General features: G+C 41.0%; 1 protein-coding gene across 9 annotated transcripts in view; it reads right to left on the bottom strand.

The window, feature by feature from the left end:
- Positions 1 to 20,462, bottom strand: part of STXBP5L (syntaxin binding protein 5L) — a 428,399-nt gene that overhangs the window by 72,989 nt on the left and 334,948 nt on the right. For 6 of the 9 annotated variants that reach the window (XM_074974797.1, XM_074974780.1, XM_074974789.1 and 3 more), the window contains exons 18-19: positions 12,600 to 12,751; positions 10,850 to 10,921 (exon numbers count right to left, since the gene is read on the bottom strand). In XM_074974797.1, coding sequence (XP_074830898.1) covers positions 10,850 to 10,921; positions 12,600 to 12,751 — 224 coding nt within the window. The remainder of the gene's footprint in view (positions 1 to 10,849; positions 10,922 to 12,599; positions 12,752 to 20,462) is intronic. The other 3 variants (XM_074974814.1, XM_074974832.1, XM_074974850.1) reach the window with 1 other exon arrangement.

The following is a 20,462-nucleotide window of genomic DNA, read 5'->3' as shown; positions in this document are numbered from 1 at the left end:
TCAGAAGTGCTGAACACCTGCAGCTCCAGTTAACTTCAAATCAAAGATATTTTTGCAATTTAATAAGCTACAGAGCTAGTCGATGTACTTGAACAGTACCTAACTGTGACAAATGTGGAGCTGCTTTGTGATAATTTATGAATATTGTACGTTGGCCTGATTATTGGGATGTTTGCTGTATGACTCTATTGTGTAATTTATTAGAGGGCTGTATGGGAATACAGACAGGAAGAAAAAGAATAGCTTAAGACAGCCACCTTAGTAAACACTTAGCAGTGGTTAAGGGACAATGCTAGAACTATTAGCTTTGATGAGTTTGCCTCTGTCTCCTGCTGAGGACTGATTTTGACCTGAAGAATCAAGGCCCACAAACTCAGGAGAAGCTATGCCTGCTCATGTCTCCATCACAGGATGGCAGGGCTCTAGCTAATATAGACAATTGTTTAGACTGTTTGTTGCTTCAAAATCCTTTTTCTCTAAAAGCTTTGTTCTTACAACAAAATAAGCAATGCTTCGGTTTTTAAGGAGGTTGTTTGGTCAATTATGTACCACGGAGCATAGCTCTCAAAAGAAATAACGGCAGGTGCTTGAATGCAGACAAACCTGCAGGATAAAGTTGGTGGATATACAGGGTACTGCAGTCCAGGGCCAAATCTAAGAGTGGGAGATTTGCAAAATTCTGCCAAAAGAGATGTAAAAGCATGACGCCAAACACATAAGGATGGTGTGCTCAGAGAAACCAGAAGGGGACAGAGATGTAGTTAGCCCTATTACTGTGACACTAACATACAACAGTTGTAGTTGCTTAGTAACATCAGATTTATTAAAGGCCTTTAAGAGACATAATTCAGAGAATGGTTTACATCTACTCCAAAAGGCTTTAGATAAGTAAAGTAAAAATCCCCATAAAAGCCCTTTGACAATACCAGTATTTGCAACTGTTCAAGTTGTAAGAATATCATTCTGTTGTGATTCACTTGTGTTTATGGTAAGTTTTCTAAATCTTGTACAGTTGGTGACATATCAATATGAGATTTTGTTACTGAGTATAACACATTTTATATGAAAGTCAATGTCAGTGTAAACAATACAGCCACTAAAAATAAAGGAAACACACCAAAACACATCAATACACGTTACCATTCTGAAAAACTTACAAAGCAAATATAATCAGATTGTAACTGTTCCCTTATCTTTATCACCATTGTGCCAACCTACAACAAAAAATATGGTGTTCTATAATGTAGAAACATAGGAATTGCCATAATGGATCAGACCCGTGGTCCATCCAGTCCAGAATCTTGTCTCTGACAATGACCAGCACCAGATGCTTCAGAGAAAGATGCAAAAAACCCTATAGTAGACAGCTGTTGGTTAATTTGCTCTGCATGAAGATCTTATTCTAATCTTCACTGGTTAGAGACTGGTTTAAGTGCTGAAGCATGACATTTTTTTGCTTCCAAATTCCTTTTTGCATAAACTATTATAACTCTGATAGAATGATCCAATCGCTCTTTGAATCCTAGTAAATTCTTGACCTCATTACATCATGTAGCAATGAGTTCCACAGTCTAATTATACCTTGATTGAAAAAGTATTTCCTTTTATCAGTTTTGAATTTGCTACCCTTCAGTTTTATTGAGTATCCCCTTGTTCTTCTGTTGTATGATAAGAACATCATAACTCCATACCTGCCTTCTCTATACCATTCATTATCTTCTGCATATATATTATCATGTCCCCTCTCTTTTTGCCTCCTTTTTAAAGTAAACAGTTAAAAAATTTTTCAAGTCTCTTCCTATGAGAGTTTGTCTTTGCACTTAGTCTTCCTTATCACCCCTCTCTGAACCACCTTTCTTTAGGAAATCTCAGGAGAATAGACACTAAAATTACATTATAGAAGGAATAACAGTGACCATTACAATCACGGTTACATTTCTGTTCCAAACTAAGGTCCTGATGTCAGTTGTTGAGAACTTTTTCTGAAATTTTTAATTTTCACATAGAAATTTCTGAGGCTCAGTCTCTGCCCAGAGCTGAAATTTTTGGAAAACTTGAGAAGAAATTATTCAGCAAATTTTCAGTTCAAGTAGAATGAAAAAAACCCCTTCCTTCCCTCCATCTTTGAGTAGATGTGCTTTTTAATGTTTTAGGTAATTTTATTTTACCAAGTTATGATCTTGTGAAAGTGCACAGCACATTGTGTACCAGATTTTTTGTCTGTACTGCATATAGCTAAGGATGAGTGAAAGTTTGTGCTGTGTTTACATACATGGCTAACAGCTAATTATTTATCATATGGATTGTGGTAGCACTTAAAGGTCCCTGCCCCACACTGCTAGGCATTGTACAAACATAACAAAAAGAGGGTTCCTTCCAAAGCGTTTCTTGAAAGTTTGAAGGGGCTAGGATTAGCTGCTGTGCACTTTGTAAGTTTTGCTGGAAAGAGGCCCACTCTGATGGACCTTAGGAGTTATGCATCTGGGAAAGGTGCTTTCCACCTTCCTCAGCTGCGTAGCTCCTGAGTCACAGAGCAGGATTCCTTTCTGTGGGCTTCCTAAGGTGTGTGAAACAATGTTGTCTAGTCAAATCATTCCACATTATTGCCACTTTGTTGAAAGACCTGGAAGTGCAAAGCTCCTTTAAAAAATGCTTTTCATCTTAAAAAATAAAAACTCTTAACCTTTTCTCGCTGGTGTGTAGACATTATGATATGGTATTAATATACTTTAAAATGTAATATATTTGAATATATTTAAAACTGTATAAAGTTTCAGTGTACAATTATTCATATTAGGCACATATGTATAGCATCTTGTAACAATATATTAATTACACTGGATATGGTTCTTATACAAACAGCAATATATTAATTATAAAATAGGGGAACAGTTAATATTTGCTAGCATATACAGATCATCAACAGTCACAGATATTTTAGCTTTGCCATCAACTTGCTCATGCTCTGAATTGCACCAAAAGAAGACTGCACTGGTGGTTGAAAAGAAAATGTAGAATACACAGGGGAAGACAAAAATCATTAAAATATATACCTTAGGGAGAAAAGAACTTATTACAAAATAAAGTCTGAGTGGAATTTTAAAAAATGCCGAAGTTATTTAAGAAGCAAAATCCAATGATTTTCAATGGGACATTGGCTCCTAAATAACTTAGGAGAAAAGAAAAGCACGTAGGTGCTTTGAAAAATTTTATTCTATGTCAATAAAGACATATTGGACTGTTGTGGCACTGAAATTAAGATAAAGTATAAAAATTGAAAATAGTTACAAGATGATGTCTTTATTTAATGTAGAAATATTCTATATTGTACTGTATTTATGAAATAGGAGGTAATCTTGTAAATATATTGTAATGAATAAGCATAAAGTGCAGAGTTAGGTAACGACTTGAGTGCTTATCCGTGCAAATGTAAATGTAAATATTCTCCTGATTTATGGATTACTATATACATTTTGATATCCAGGAACAATAGTAGTATTTACTTGTTTCAGTGGGGAAATGAAAGGACTTTTAACATTTTTACCTATGTTTTATACTCATGACTTTTTTTACCAGTTTATGCCTGATGTATAAAGTAATTCAGTGTTAAGATGGTGCATATCCTTCCACTATAAAATTGATATTCAGGTAAAAAAGGTGTGAATGGATAAATTACTAAGAAGTTAACTCACATATTACATACTAAAAAAAATTCACCAGAGCAAGGTTATCTAAAGTTGATAACCACTGATGATTAAGTCATAAGTTGTAAACTGCATCTGAATGTTAAGGAAAGGTATCCCTTTTCAAAAGCAAAAGACCGGGATGACACACTTGTAAGGGGGGTGAGGGGTCTCTATACTATAAATATTACACTAAAAAAAAAAACCCACCCTACATTAAAAGAACGCTATTAAGGTTGCAAAGTCAAGGCCTCCAAAGTTAGGAAATGCCAGAATTATGTTTCCCTGTGCAGCTTAATTTGCCCCTTGTCAGTATGAATTATGATAAGTTTGCAGATGATATCAAGCTGGGAGGGGTGCTTTGGAGGATAGGATTAAAAAGTTTGCAAGTGCTTTGGAGGATAGGATTAAAATTTAAAATGATCTGGACAAATTGGAGACATGGTCTGAAGTAAATAGGATGAAATTCAATAAGGACAAATGCAAAGTCCTCCACTTAGGAAGGAACAGTCAGTTGCACACATACAAAATGGGAAATGACTTCCTAGGAAGGAGTACTGCGGAAAGGGATCTGGGGGTCATAGTGGATCACAAGCTAAATATGAGTCAACAGTGTAACACTGTTGCAAAAAAAGCAAACATCATTCTGGGATGTATTTAGCAGGAGTATTGTAAGCAAGACACGAGAAGTAATTCTTCCGCTCTACTCCGTGTTGATTAGGCCTCAACTGGAGTACTGTGTCCAGTTCTGGATGCCACATTTCAGGAAAGATGTGGACAAATTGGAGAAAGTCCAGAGAAGAGCAACAAAAATGATTAAAGTTCTAGAAAACATAACCTATGAGGGAAGATTGAAAAAAGTGGGTTTGTTTAGTCTGGAGAAGAGAAGACTGAGAGGGGACATGATAACAGTTTTCAAGTACATAAAAGGTTGTTACAAGGAGGAGGAGACAAATTGTTCTCCTTAACCGCTGAGGATAGGACAAGAAGCAATGGGCTTAAATTGCAGCAAGGGCGGTTTAGGTTGGACATTAGGAAAAAATTCCTAACTGTCAGAGTGGTTAAGCATTGGAATAAATTGCCTAGGGAGGTTGTGGAATCTCCATTATTGGGGATTTTTAAGAGCAGGTTGGACAAACACCTGTCGGGGATGGTCTTGATAATACTTAGTCCTGCCTTGAGTGCAGGGGACTGGACTAGATGACCTCTCGAGGTCCCTTCCAGTTCTATCATAGAACCATAGAATATCAGGGTTGGAAGGGACCTCAGGAGGTCACCTAGTCCAACCCCCTGCTCAAAGCAGGACCGATCCCCGACTAAATCATCCCAGCCAGGGCTTTGTCAAGCCTGACCTTAAAAACTTCTAGGGAAGGAGATTCCACCACCTCCTTAGGTAACGCATTCCAGTGTTTCACCACCCTCCTAGTGAAAAAGTTTTTCCTAATATCCAACCTAAATCTCCCCCACTGCAACTTGAGACCATTACTCCTTGTTCTGTCATCTGCTACCACTGAGAACAGTCTAGAGCCATCCTCTTTGGAACCCCCTTTCAGGTAGTTGATAGCATCTATCAAATCCCCCCTCATTCTTCTCTTCTGAAGACTAAACATCCCCAGTTCCCTCAGCCTCTCCTCATAGGTCATGTGTTCCAGTCCCCTAATCATTTTTGTTGCCCTCCGCTGGACTCTTTCCAATTTTTCCACATCCTTCTTGTAGTGTGGGGCCCAAAACCGGACACAGTACTCCAGATGAGGCCTCACCAATGTCGAATAGAGGGGAACGATCACGTCCCTCGATCTGCTGGCAATGCCCCTACTTATACATCCCAAAATGCTATTGGCCTTCTTGGCAACAAGGGCACACTGTTGACTCATATCCAACTTCTCGTCCACTGTAACCCCTAGGTCCTTTTCTGCAGAACTGCTGCCGAGCCATTTGGTCTCTAGTCTGTAGTGGTGCATTGGATTCTTCCGTCCTAAGTGCAGGACTCTGCACTTGTCCTTGTTGAACCTCATCAGATTTCTTTTGGCCCAATCCTCCAATTTGTCTAGGTCCCTCTGTATCCTATCCCTACCCTCCAGCGTACCTACCTCTCCTCCCAGTTTAGTGTCATCTGCAAACTTGCTGAGGGTGCAATCCACACCATCCTCCAGATCATTTATGAAGATATTGAACAAAACCAGCCCCAGGACTGACCCCTGGGGCACTCCACTTGATACCGGCTGCCACCTGATTCTATACAGGCTCTAATTACATGATCACATGCTATTTTTGTCACAGGACCCTGCCTCTTTTAGTGTACAGAATGGCTGGTGCTCACTTAATGAGAATCCATTCAATATTTTGTTTTATCCTGATTTACTGCACACTATTCAAATGGGGCGCAGAAGACAGAATGATTAATTTCCTCCTGGGCTTTTATATGGTTCTCATCACTCTAGTATCTGGGTGCTTCACAAACGTTGATTTCTTTTCACAATATCTTTATGTGGTGAGGAGGGGGTATGTGTGTGGGGGGGAGGGGGGTGATTAAGGTGAGTCACATGGGTTGTAAACATCTCCAGATAGGTACCACCCCTGGGGAGGCTTGAATATACTACTTTAAACTGGATTTTCCAGTGACCAACAGACAAAGAATGGGCTTTTGGCTGCATTTAAACTGACTTTGGACCTTCTGTCTGGTACAGCAAATGAACAGGACCTTCTGTCCAAGGGGGACCCAACCCTTGCAAAAGTTTATGGCCTACTAGGGCCCCATCAGACAGATTGGTGACTCCTGTTATGTTTAGTGTATGTTTAAATCTGTTTATTGTTTTTATTATGTTTTCTCTGTAACTGCTGGCAATCCACTGTTCACAGCCTTTGGAGAGAAAGCACAGCGCAATCAAATGCCATTAGGCAGACTGGCTTACTGGAGATATCACTGTGTATGGCAGGGGGCTGTGCGGCCTTAAAACTCCTAGTCAGAAGGGAGTGGGACAGGGTCCTTGCTCAGAGACAGGTGATAGCTGGAGATCTGAGACCTGACTGGGCACTCCTTGAGTGAACCATGGAAGGGAAACAGATGCAGTTACTCTGAAACTGTGACACTCATTACAAAGGAACATGGCTGCCAGCAGTTGCAATGAAAACACAATGGGTTGGAAGCAGAGAGTCAAAGTCACCCTCACACCAGTCCTCCCTCTTCTCCTCAACCTCTTACTCTCCTCAGGTTCCTTCCACAAACAATATAAATATGTTTTGGTCTCTCTATAAAAAGAGCCCAGACTTGATTCCACTTCCCCTTCAAATTTATCACCCCATGTCCCTTCCCCCTTCATCTCCAAACCCACTGAGTGTGCTGTCTACAATGGCTGTCTGAAATTCCTCTTCTCCAAGTCCATTCTAGGTGCCTTTCACTCTGGTTTCCACCCCCTACAGTCTACTGAAATGGCACTCATCAAACTCTCCAATGACCTCTCCTTGGCCAAATATGAAGGCTGCTACTCCACCCTCATCCTCCTTGACTTATCAACTGTCTTTGACAGTGCTGACCTTTTGAAATCCTGTTATCTCTAGGTTTCTGTGACTCTGTCCCCTCCTGGTTTTCCTCTGACCTCTTGGATATCTCCTTCAGTGTCCGTCTTGGTGGGTCATTTTCTTTCCCTTTTCCTCTTTTGGTGGGGGTCACTGAAGGCTACCTTGGCCCTTTTCACTTCTCCCTCTATACCCTGTCTCTGGGTGCAATTTCATCTGCAAACATGCTTTTGAATACCATCTTTATGCTGATGACTCACAAATTTGCCTCTCCACTCTGGACTTATCTCCCTCCATCCAAATTAAAATCTCTTGTCTTTTTGGATCTCCTCATGGATTTTCAGATCAGGTTGCATATGAATCTGGATCCTTCTTGATGCACATCTCTTCCAAGAATCCAACCATTCTTCTCTCTCCTCTCTGCCAAAACTCTTCTCCAACACAGATCATCATGCTCCTTGACTACTGTAATCTCTTCCTTTCTGGCCACAATGCCTGCAAGCTTGCCTTCCTCAAATCCATTCAAATCACTGCTTCTAAGATCAGCTTCTTGGTTCATTGTTCTGATTATGTCAATACCCTCTTTAAGTCCTTCCATTAGCTCTCCTTGTCCTCACAAAGCTCTCCACTGTCCAGGCCTCAACCTACCACAAGGTTGACTCCCACCTGTGCTCTGCCAATAATGCCAGCCTCAATTTCCCAATTCTCTGGTTCTCCAACAAACACTTTTGTGCTTTCTCTTTTGCTACCACTTATGAGTAGGGAAAACTTCCTTTCAAAATTTGTAAAGCTATTGCCATATCCTCCTGAAAACTCACCTCTTCTGTAAGGTGTACTGTAAAGTAGAACCTGAGATTAGCTAGGCAAGTGGAAAGCTGTGATCATTACTACTGATCAGCTAAGAACTGGCATGTTCTATTATATTTCTTTGTGACACCATCTCTCCCTCCCAATCCTTGCCAACTGCTTTGTTTCACCCACCTGTTATGTCTTGTCTTTTAGGCTGAAAGCAATTTTGGGTCAGGGACTGTCATTTATTATGTTTGTACAGCACATACTGCAATATAAATGTTAAATAATGAACAAAATAAAATTCCTGAGGAAACAGAGAAGGCAGATGATGGAGGGAGCTTTCAGCCAGATACCTGAGTGACTTTAGGGAGGCCTTTTCTGATTTAGGTATTGAGGCTGGAAAGCAGACAATACATACTTTAAAAAATTGTGGTAGCAGCTTGTTTCTCCATCTTCCAGTTATAGATGAAATAAAATTAGCAGGAATTGGGCAATTATGTTTTAAAACATTCTATGTCATAGGCGTTATTCCTTTAATAAATCACATTCCTTTAAACAAGTTACCAGATTTATGACTGGCCTCACATTTAGTGAACAAATGGTTCACGTTTTTAAAAGCTTCAAACATTTTACCCACTTTCAGTACAAAATGCATTGCTACAGGTGGGCTAAATATTGTACACTGGAATCTAGTGTAAGCACAGAACCACATTTTAATGGCATTATGTACAAATACTTTGCAGTAAGCTATCAAGACACTGTTCCCCATTAATGATCTTGCCCTCCTTGAGTACTTAGCTTAATTGGCCTATCCAGTTCTTCTATGAAAACTGGTTTAAAAAGAGTTGAGCAAGAGGCCAGTTCATTAAGGGTATGTTCACACTTTGAACTGGACGGTGTAACTTCCAGCTCTAGGGAAAACATATCCGTGCCAGCTGTGATTGAGCCAGAGAGCTAAAAACAGAGCATAACCAAGGTGATGCAAGCAGCTGGAGGGGCTAGCTGGCCTGAGTATGTACCTGTCCAAGATGTTAGGTATGTACTCAGGGTGGCTAACACCTCCTGACGCTCGCACGGTGGCAGCTACGTTCTATTTTTAGCAAGCTAACTCCATCAGAAGTAGTGTGGGTATGTCTTCTTAAGCTGGAAATTACACATCCAGCTTGAAAAGCAGATGTACCCTATGAAGCACGCAGCAGGGCCTCATAAGTCATTTTTGCAAAATGAATTATAGCCTAGTGCATCACACACTGTGTATAAAACAGTAATTAGAATTTATACTCCACTTTACATCTTGAAAGCATATTACAAATATTAACTAACTAATCCTCACAACCCTCCTTTGAGATACGTAAGTATTATGATACCTATTTCACACATGTGGAAACCAAGACTCAGAGAGATGGGCTCATTTGCCCACAGCCACACAGTAAGCCAAGTACAGAGCCAGGCTCAGAACTTCGTATTCCTGGCTCCCACACCATTGCTTAGTTCTATAGACCACACTGGTGTTCTAAAACAGTAGAATGGTTAATTTATTTACAACTACACTGGGGCAGCACCATCTCAAAATAAGAGATGCTTCACATAAATAAAAAGAAAAGGAGTACTTGTGGCACCTTAGAGACTAACACATTTATTTGAGCATAAGCTTTCGTGAGCTACAGCTCACTTCATCGGATGCATTCAGTGGAAAATACAGTGGGGAGATTTATATACATAGAGAACATGAAACAATGGGTGTTACCATACACACTGTAACCAGAGTGATCACTTAAGGTGAGCTATTACCAGCAGAAGAGTGGGGGGGGGCGGAGGGGGAAACCTTTTGTAGTGATAATCAAGGTGGGCCATTTTCAGCAGTTGACAGGAACGTCTGAGGAACAGTGGGGGGTGGGGAGGCGGAATAAACATGGAGAAATAGTTTTACTTTGTGTAATGACCCATCCACTCCCAGTCTCTATTCAAGCCTAAGTTAATTGTATCCAGTTTGCAAATTAATTCCAATTCAGCAGTCTCTCATTGGAGTCTGTTTTTGAAGTTTTTTTGTTGAAGTATTGCCACTTTTAGGTCTGTAATCGAGTGACCAGAGAGATTGAAGTGTTCTCCAACTGGCGTGAATAGAGACTGGGAGTAGATGGGTCATTACACAAAGTAAAACTATCCGCCCGCCCCCCAGTTCCTCAAACGTTCTTGTCAACTGCTGGAAATGGCCCACCTTGATTATCACTACAAAAGGTTTTTTCCGCCCCGCTCTACTTCTGGTAATAGCTCACCTTAAGTGATCACTCTGGTTACAGTGTGTATGGTAACACCCATTGTTTCATGTTCTCTATGTATATAAATCTCCACACTGTATTTTCCACTGAATGCATCCGATGAAGTGAGCTGTAGCTCACGATTACAGACCTTATTATGCTCAAATAAATTTGTTAGTCTCTAAGGTGCCACAAGTACTCCTTTTCTTTTTGAGAATACAGACTAACACGGCTGCTACTCTGAAACCTGTTCACATAAGTAGATACACGTTAAAATTAACACAATAACAATGGATGTTAATGATCATCAGGAAGTTAACATTGCTGAATAATCCATTTTAAGGCCCAACCCCATGGTAAGTCAATGAGAGTTTTGTCATTGACTTCACTGGCACCAGAAACAGACCTGAAATGTCGGTGTAATGAAAACAATTGTCAGCACTCATCATGGTTTACATTTCTTGTAAAAGAAAATTTAAAAAATTTGCATGCATGCTGAATGTGTTTAAAGAAACACATTACGGAGCACAAACATATGGGTTTAAGTCCGGCATATTGTGATTGTGATAAAGCTGTTTGCCTAACCTTTATAGAACTTACTCTGATAGGAAGTACGGATCCGTTTCGTTAAATCAGGATAAAAGTTAGACAGGCCACGCATGCAAAAGTTGTCTTTGGAACATGCCAGTACACCAGCATCAGCAGCAGGCAGAGGAAAAAGAGAAAAAAAAAAACAGTCTAAAGTGAAAGGATGTGATACCATACCCAGCATCTAGAACAGCCAAGGTGAAGAAATTTCAGCAGATGTTTACCCTCTGGTCAGAAGATATAACAAGGAAAATAATAATCCAGAAAAGTAAAGGGTGTGGGATGGATGGTGAGAAAGCAGCCGAGGTTTTATTCAGATGCATAATTTTGATGAGTGGTCTAAAAAAGATTGTTATTTTCAGTAGGTATTTATACAAGATGGGCTCAATTATCAGCTGCACAAAACAGCTGGAATGTTGCCCTAAAGCGACAGCCAAAGATTCTGCCTGACACAAGGGAATCCTCAGGTGGCACAAAGCTAGCCCAGCTAGCCCTACATCACCCACGGTCCCCCTCCTGTGCAGTTGCTGCAGTGTCTGCTTGAAGCGTGGTTAAAAGAGCAGCAAAGTTATGCAGGGGTTTCTGTGGCCCCAGCCAGACCAGGAGTTGCTCTCATAAGCTGTGGCAAGTTTACATCGTCTTTACACTTGGCATAGCTGAGAACTGAACCTGATGGGGTTAGATATTTGTAAAATGGGATAAACAGTATTTCAGGGACAAAAGTAGAACATGGAGGTTTCTTTAAGTTTTAATAATTTAGAGTCCAATCTTTCTTACACCAAAGTCAGTGGCAAAATTCCCACTGATTCCAATGAGAACATGACTGGGTGCCTTAGTGCAGGACATATTGATGAACATATAGTTGTCATAAATTAATAGTACGCTACAATTTACATTTTTCAAAATTCATGACTAGATTATAAACTGTGAAGTTTTCATCCAAATTGCGTTGTAACCAAACTTTAAAATGTCATAACTGTGTCTGTTTTAATTGTGTAAAAATGAAACATACAGACAAAAATATTTTACACAAATATAAAGTACTCATTTTACTAATTTTCTGAGACAAATGGAAATTTTATATTAACAGAAACATAAGGCAAAGTGTAATTGTATTGGTGGAAACTTAATTCCACTATGCAACACTTAATGAAGTCTGTCATATGCTTCTTGACATCAAATTTAAAAAAATTGCACAGACAGATTTAATGAGCTTCTATCAAGCGCTCTAGTTACTATATCCAATGGAGGAGAATAAAAATGTCTACTTCCTGTCTTAAGCTGCTTCAGCTACTTAATGAAGATGTCCCTGGGATGTGTTTTTTCAGTTAGTCCTTCGACCATAAAGATTTATTAAAAGACAAAAGCATGTGATTTGGCAGAGGATACATGTTGCTTTAAAGTGAAATCTTGCTTATCTGTCTGAAGCATTTGGCAACTGGAAAAAAAAGCAGCATATTGACTGTGCACATCATGAGTTAGCTAGCATTAAGACAATCAGTTTTTCTACTCCTTACAATTACTTGGGGCCTCAGCTAGGGAGATTACTTGCTGACCATCATCCCAAACAATTAAGCTTCAGATATAACGTTTTGCATTTGAGGAAGTTTCAATACCTAAGGAGCAGTCAGATTTCTCTCATGTGCTTCTATAAATTCCACTGGCTGGCAGATAATCATGCATTTCAAAAGCACTATAAAAAGCCGCAAGCAAGAAAACAAAGAATGAGTCGGGTTCAAAACAACTGTGTTTTATCTCCTACCTGCAGTGAACTGCTTGTTTTTGCGTGGAGAACGGGGCTGACGCTGGTATGGATCACTTGATCCGTATAGGTCAATGGTTCCCATGCTCAGCAATACTGTCTTCTGCATAAAATCCACAACAGCCAAACCATTGCAGTTCCCAAATGCAACTCTGAGAAAAGAAATGTTCCTCAAAGGCATTATACTCTGGCATTATATGGTATAATTAATAGAAATATCATTTAAAACAGCTACTACTGTGAATTTGCAATAATTTTCTAAGACCTTATTTTCAAAGCTTAAGTTTTTAATTGTAATTATAAATGGTTTTATAATTCTGAATTCAAACAAATTTTTCTCCTAAAATGCTGTAATTAACATTCAAAACAGATATAGTTTACCTTAATGAACACTCACTTTGCATGTTTTATTGTTGTAATAATATCTAAACACTGCTGTATGGAACAATATATCTGTAGTAATTACAACCATGTGGTAGATAATGAAAATTAAGTGCACAAATCTTACATTATATATAACTAGTGCCCTACCAAATTCATGGACGTACAAAAAAGTGTCAGAGACCGTGAAATCTGGTCTCCCCCATGAAATCTGGTCTTTTGTGTACATGTACTATAATTTTTTTTGTCCTTTCTTTTCTCCCACTGTACAAAACAAGATTCCACACAGTAACCATAGAGCTACAACTACCAGGAACGACAAAAGCAAAAAGTCAGTCAGTCAGAGGAGGAATATATAGCTGAGTTTCATATTGTTATTTAAAAAATGACTAAGGCCATGATTTTCAAAGCAGCACAAGGGATTTAGGTGTTCAATTCCCACCAAAATTCAATCGGAGTTGAGTGCCTGATTTCATTTGGCTCCTTTGAAAACAGGTCCATAAATCTTATAGTAGATGTTTAATATATATTAGAAAAGCAATATAGATGGGAGAATGGTAGTATGGGAGAAGTGGAATCACAACAACAAACATATTCACTAGAAGAAATGGTTTCTCACCTCAGACAGCTGTCATTCTTTGAGATGTGTTGTGTATGCCATCATACTAAGTGTGTGAACACACTGTGCACCAGTGTTGGCGAGTTTTCCTTAGCAGTACCCACAGGGGAGGCCACTCCTGCACCTTGCTGTTCTTGATGCTCCACGCCAAGAGCTTCGTACTGGATTCTTAGATGACAGGCTCTGATGTACTGGGGAAGGAGGGTGGGTCGTGTAATGGACATATGCAACACATCTCAAGGAACAGCAGTTATGAGAGGAGAGTAAACATTTTTCTTTGTGTTACTGCATATGTCCATTATACTAGGTGTCTTCCAAGCAGTTTCCGCTGGAGAAGGGCTAGGAATCTCATCGGATGAGGGACTGCAGGACTGCTTTCCCCAAATTCGTGTCTTCTCTTGATGTGGTAAATACACTAATTGCATCTAGCAAAAGTGTGGACTGAAGACCATTTTGCCACCCTCCAGAGATCTATAAGAAGGATGTTTCTCACAACCACTGTGGAGGTTGTGTGTGCTCTGGTTGAATGCACAGAGCTTTTCATGAGGCATGATGCCTTTGATCTTGTAATATATGACAATACAGCTGGTGATCCACTTGGAAAGCCACTGCAATGTTACAGGATGCCATCCCTTTCTTCTGCATAGGAGACAAACAGCTGGGAAGAGACCCAAACAGGCTGCTTTGAGACATGCAGCTGCCTGGACGAAGTGGCGGCAGTGGGTGGTTGGGGACTCCTCCCTCCTTGCTTCTGTTTTTGCCTAGACTGATCTGCTTGTCTAGGCATATAATACTGCTGCCTTGGTTGAAACACGGGTCGAAATTTTGTTCTTTTGGGGTCTGGTGTATATAGGGGCAGGGATGTCAACACTGGCCTAGAATCATTTAACATATGACGTGCTTCATCCATCTTCCAGAAGAATAAGGCACAGCCCCTGAAGGGGAGATCTTCAAAAATCTGTTGTACTTCTACAGGGATCCCCAATAACAGGAGGCATAACAAGCAACTCATGGTTACTGCCATCACCATGACTTTGGCAGCCAAGTCTGCCACATCCAGGGAAGTCAGCAGAGCGGACAGTGCGACCACCGCACCTGTCCCCTGTGTCCTGGTCTTCACCGAGGTCTTGTCCCCCATCCCTCATTGTGTCCAGACTCCAGTCCTGTATTATTCCCCCCCATCGTTCTACCCATGTATTGCATGGCTCCCCTCCCCCAGCCTCACATCAGAGACCCAGCTGGCTGGGAGAAGCTCCTCCTGAACCCTGGGTGACCTTCAGATTGACATACAGAAGGGTTCACTCAGGATGGGAGGGCCAGACCCAGAATTGGTGGGGCAGATGGAGCCCCATCTCACAAGTCCTAGCACATGGTTCTCTTAAAGATAGATCCCTAATGTGGGGTTGGGCTGGCCAGAACCGCTGGCTCCTTGGGTTGGGGGATCCCAGTGGGGGTCCTTCCAGGGAAACCTGTTTATAGAGGAGCAAGCTGCTCTATTTTCTACTTTGTCACCCCTAAAGGGGAACTGACCAGAGGGTAGGAGAGGGCATTCAGGAAGCTGCAGGTGCAGCAGATTGTCTTGAACAGTCACTGCTTGGAAGATGCCCTAGATTCCCGTAGGAACCCACTTCATACTGCGAGGAGGAGGAGAACGTCAAAGCCATTCTCTTCTTAGGCTTCAGAGGCTGAGGGTACTCCAAGAACATGTGTCTCTTTGAGGACTGCCCCACTGAGGGGGATTTCCTCCTGTCTCTGTTCACAGGTAAAGCTGGGGGAACACTCCTGGACAGAATGTTGAGGAATGACTTCTATCCAACTGAGGTGGATCCAATGCTAGGTGAAGGGTGCCTCCATGAAGATGTATTTGAGATGCTCTTCTCTTAGCTTGTTAATTCTTGTCTTGAAGCCCTGTCAAATCAGGTACCTGTCCCTGATGTGACCCTCACCCAAGCACTTCAGACAGTGAGGGTGAGGGATACTCATGGCCAACAGCCTGGGACACCCAGAGTAGGGCTTGAAGCCAGGGGACTTTGGTGTAAGTTCCCCTGGAACCACTTAAGCCCAGAGTTCAGACTACGGAGAACAGAAACAAATAGAAAATAAAGAAAATGGAATCCAAGGGAGGCAAAATGAGTACCACTATTACTAACAACAACTAACCATAACAGAACATTCACAGAAGGAATGCACTGACAGCATGCTCCAACCACTGACCATGGATCCACCCTTAGACTTTCAACAAGGGTTTGTTGAGTTAAATAAGAACATCCACAGTTATATTAGACAGGATAACATTTTGTATACAGTATACAAACCTTCACGTTTCAGGGCACAGGCCAAGCTCTAACTGATGGGGGTTTGCAAGGAAACTATCCCTATTGTCCATTATGGGGATTCTTGAATCTTTCTGTGAAGTATCTGGTACTACCAACTGTCAGAGACAGGGATTTGGATTAGATGAACCACTGGGCTAAGCTGTCAAAGCAACGCCTATGTTCCTACATAAATAAAAGACCAATTTGTACTAAGCAAGCAAAAGGGATCAAAATGAGGCAACATAGCACTGTACAAAAAGAAGACTGGAGTGTGAACAAAACACAATCTCTTTTCTGTGATTTGAGACAACAGAAATGCTAGTCATCTGCCTCTAGAAAATGATGTGGCTGAGGCCTTTGTTGAACACAGTAAAAATAAAAATAAAAAACATGTAAAGAGATAGTGATCAGTGAGATCTTTCTGAAAGTAACCGTTACAAAATACTCTAAATACAATAGTAAGGACCAAGCTGGGCAATTGGCTACAGGAGAAAATCTCAAATGAGTCCTTATCACCCTCAAAGCCATCTGACTGTTGTAAGAAGGATTTTTTAAGGGAATGGGACATTGCATGAGGCGTTCTAGGTAAAGGAGGAGTCTCTGGCATTGGTTTACCATGAGGACTATCAGGCCCAGAAAGCAAAGAGAGAGAGGTACAGTAAAGATGGTTTAAACCCAGTTCAACCTGATCTTTTGGAACATTCATGAAAACAGGGGAGGAATAGAGAGTCACACAAGCTAATGTAAGACTAATCATGGTTTACAGTGTGTCCGGTGGTCAACCACACATGGCAAAGCTCACTGCCAAAGAAAAATCAAGAGAATACCTCCTAATTGAGATTACACTCTCCAGGGATTTGGGTCTGGTAACTCATCCAGTCTGCCTGAATAGTCTTTTGGCCATGATGTACATCACTCTCATGGAAAGTGCTGGAGTGCATCTGTGATGGTCCTCAATCGAGGGTCGGTTTGTCGGGTAGTGTCATCTGGTGGTCAGGGCTAAGGCCCATGACCTGCAGTGGGATTGTTGGTAGGGGAGCCTGGACATTCCCACTTCACCAGGCTCCAACCCAGGGCCCTTTGAGGACTGTCAGTGATCTGACAGCCAAGGCTGCTTAAGGCTGCCCTCTCTGGGCGACTTCCTGTCTCCCCACCTGTGACTGTCCCCAGGTCGCCAGCTGGGTTAAGGTGGCGTGAAGGGTGCCTGCTCACCACAAGGCACCTCCTGGGGTCAGCGTACAGTGTGGTAGCTCTCTTTCTCAGGAGGCAGCTGCCTCCTCCCATGGTATGGTCCAGCCTCCAGGGCCACCTCAGTCCAAGGGCTTTCCCCTGCTGGGGTAGTCCAAACAAAAACAAAAGGGAGTACTGAAGTCCAGAGTTCATATGAGGGGAGAGGGAAATGTTGCTCCATCAGGCTGCCTCAGTGGCAGGTCCTCCCTTCCCTCCAGGAGGGACCTTTGGGCAGTTGTCTTAGGGATAGATTCTGCCTTCTCTCAGGCTCTCCTCTGCTGGAGCAGCAGCTTGCAGGTCTGCTCTCTTCCCTGGTCTGCACCAAATGAGCGGTTCCCCCATCTTTTAACTCCTCCTCCAGTTGGAGCATTTCCTACAGGTGTGGTGAGGCTGGGCCCAAAGTAATTCCTTAACCCCTTGTTGCCCAGTATTGGGTTATAAACCCCATCACAGCATCCTAAGAATATAAACCCATTGCTTGTGAGCATGACTTTATAACATATCCTCATATGCTGGCATAGTCTATGGTCAAACAACTGACATAGAGCCCAAAAAACGGATTTCCTGAGGAAGAATTTCTGAAGTGGCAAAGAAGGTATCAGACCCGATAATCAATATCTATACAGGCTGCATATCAGCATAATAGATCTAAGCCTGACCACCACTGTCTGGGTTTCTGACAGAATTTTTTTCAAGAAAGCATTGAAGACCTCTAACCAGTCTGAAGAGCATAATTAAGCTTTTCTGAATTAGGTAGGTTTTTGTTCTCAGTTTTATTCTTTCTAAAGCACTTCCATAATTTAGCTGTTTCAGACTAGACAGGTGAGGTTTCAAATTCAACTTAGAAGACAGAAAAATCTACTCAAACTCCTTACATGTTCACGTGGGGTGCCATCAGAATTTTGGGAGATCTTTGGTAAAAGAAACCCTTACCAACTTGTTAAAAAAAAAAATCAGTGCACCTATTCAATATATGTTTTTAAAATTTTTTGTAAGTGGTCCAAATCAAAATGGATTTTAATTAGACCACATAAAAGGCACATCTATGAGCTAAAGGTCAGATTTTTTTTTATAATGGTAAAAGGATTTTCCCCACTTCTTTATACTTGAAAACAGTTAAACTGTTTTTGCTCAAATATCCCAAAACACCTTACTCCCTCAGGCAGAGATCAGACCTAGAAAATTTCACCCCAACAATGCAAGTTATAACTGAAAAAGTTATAAGCAACTGCAAAAGAAAAACTTTTTAGATTGACACTGGCCAAACTAAACTACAGATGTGTTAGAGAGACAAGTTGGGTGAGGTAATATCTTTTATTGGACCAACTTCTGCTGGTCAGAGAGACAAGCTTTTGAGCTACACAGAGCTCTTCCTCAGGACACAGCGGGCTACAACAATGCATATGGGTGTGTTATGCATTCCAGCTATACAATATTGACTATAAAGAAGGAGGCTTAATAATACCTTTGACAGAGGAACAATATAAGTAGGAGAAGATTACTCCTACCAGACCTAAAGGCAAATAAATAATTTCTCTGTCTTCTGTATGCAATCATAAACCTAATGAAGAGTTCAGAGTGAATTTCTTATTTCCCACTGGCTACTGTACTTGCTAACTGCTAGGAAAGGACTGGTACTGAAAGAAACTGCATATTACATGCAGCACACCATTCAATTTCTTAAAGCTGATTTTTTGGGGGGAGGGCAGAGTGCTTGTGCTTTTCATTAATTAATTAATTAAATATTTTTCATAATAGCAAAGCTAAAATCTTGATCAGACATTTCTTGGCAGTTAATATTTGGAGGAGCTGAGGACCTGGGGCTCACGTGGAGGGCTAGCGAACACACAAACTGGTTATTAATTTTCAGGAAAGGCCTTCTTAGTTGGTCATTGTTTTAATTTAATTTAATATTTTTATATATTTTAAAATATACTAACATATATATACCTGCAGAATTTTGCCACACTTTTTTCTACTTTTATAACGGAAACCAGTAGTGTGATGATTCTCTTTAATTGCATGAAAGTGTAAATATTTCTAATTTGAAGCTTGCAAGAGCTCAAAGTAAACAGAAATAAAGTGAAATATATTGAATTTCACAACACATCAACTGCCTCGTATTTGTTGTGTAAGGTGTTTTTTAACCTTTGTTTTTATACATGCTTTGTACCTGCAGTAATGGTGTGACAGCTGTGGAGTTGCTATGTATTACTCTATGTATGAACATGGATATGTAATAAAGGTACGTCTATTGTACATGGCCTGCTCAGTGAGATAAAGTTACTGTATAAGATGATGGAAGTAAGGGTACTTGAAGTGGTTTCCATTATATACTGGGTTTACAGTTTGATTCAATGGCTCTCAGCACCTCCCCTATACAAATTGTAACTACGGTGAGTTAACAGAATTTCCTGTATGACTGCACTGATCTAATTTAATAGGGGGCCGTGGGAAGAATAAACAGGAAGGCAACACAATGGTCCCACATAAACAACCTCCCAACAAACACCGGGGGGCAATTACAAGATAATGGCCTATTTCCAGGCTCGAGGATGAAGTGACAGCTGTTTTGCCAGGGAGGGAGGCCAGAGACCAAAAGAACACTAAAGAGTTAAAAAGTCTTCTGAGGAAAAGAAGAGGCTGTCACTTGTCAAAAGCTGTCTGGGCTGAGACATAGATACTCTGTGGAGGCAGTCTAGAGCAGTTGGGCCTTCCCAGATCAAGGAAATGGTAAACCTCAGGGAAAAGCTCAATATGCATACAATCAGTTTCATTATTTTTAAGATCTGTATTCTTTGAAATGCTTTTGTTCTAAATAAACAATATTTTGCTTCAAAGAGGCTGGTCACCATAGGGGCTGGAACTAGGGGTGCTGGAGGTGTTGCTGCACTCCCTGGCTTGAAGTTGTTTCCACCATATACAGAGTTTACAGTTTGGTTCAATGACGCTCAGCACCCCCACTATGCAAATTGTTCCAGCACCCTTCCTGGTCGCTGCTTACCACTGTCATTGCTCCCAGAGAATAGAACAGAATTGCAGCTGCTGGCCATAAATCGGAGTTCTGAGGTAATCATGGTTAGTACCAGGGCACTGCAACCCAGGGCCCAGTCTGAGGATGGAGAAATGAGTGATTCCACCCTGAGCCTGGTGATAGCTAGACCTGGAAAGGGGTGCACTTAATGAGATCAGGAGGGATCAGAGGTGAAGTTTGCCTAGGTATTGTGAAAAATGCATTCTGGCAAAGGTAAAATTAATGAAATTTCTAGATTTCATGACTAGGAGCCGACCAGTACCTCAGGACAGACAAATGTTTTC

Source organism: Natator depressus, chromosome 1, assembly GCF_965152275.1.
Source record: "Natator depressus isolate rNatDep1 chromosome 1, rNatDep2.hap1, whole genome shotgun sequence".
In the NCBI taxonomy this organism is placed as follows: domain Eukaryota; kingdom Metazoa; phylum Chordata; order Testudines; family Cheloniidae; genus Natator; species Natator depressus.
The sequence above is the reverse complement of the archived record's forward strand: the minus strand, read 5'-3'. Positions and strand labels throughout refer to the sequence as shown.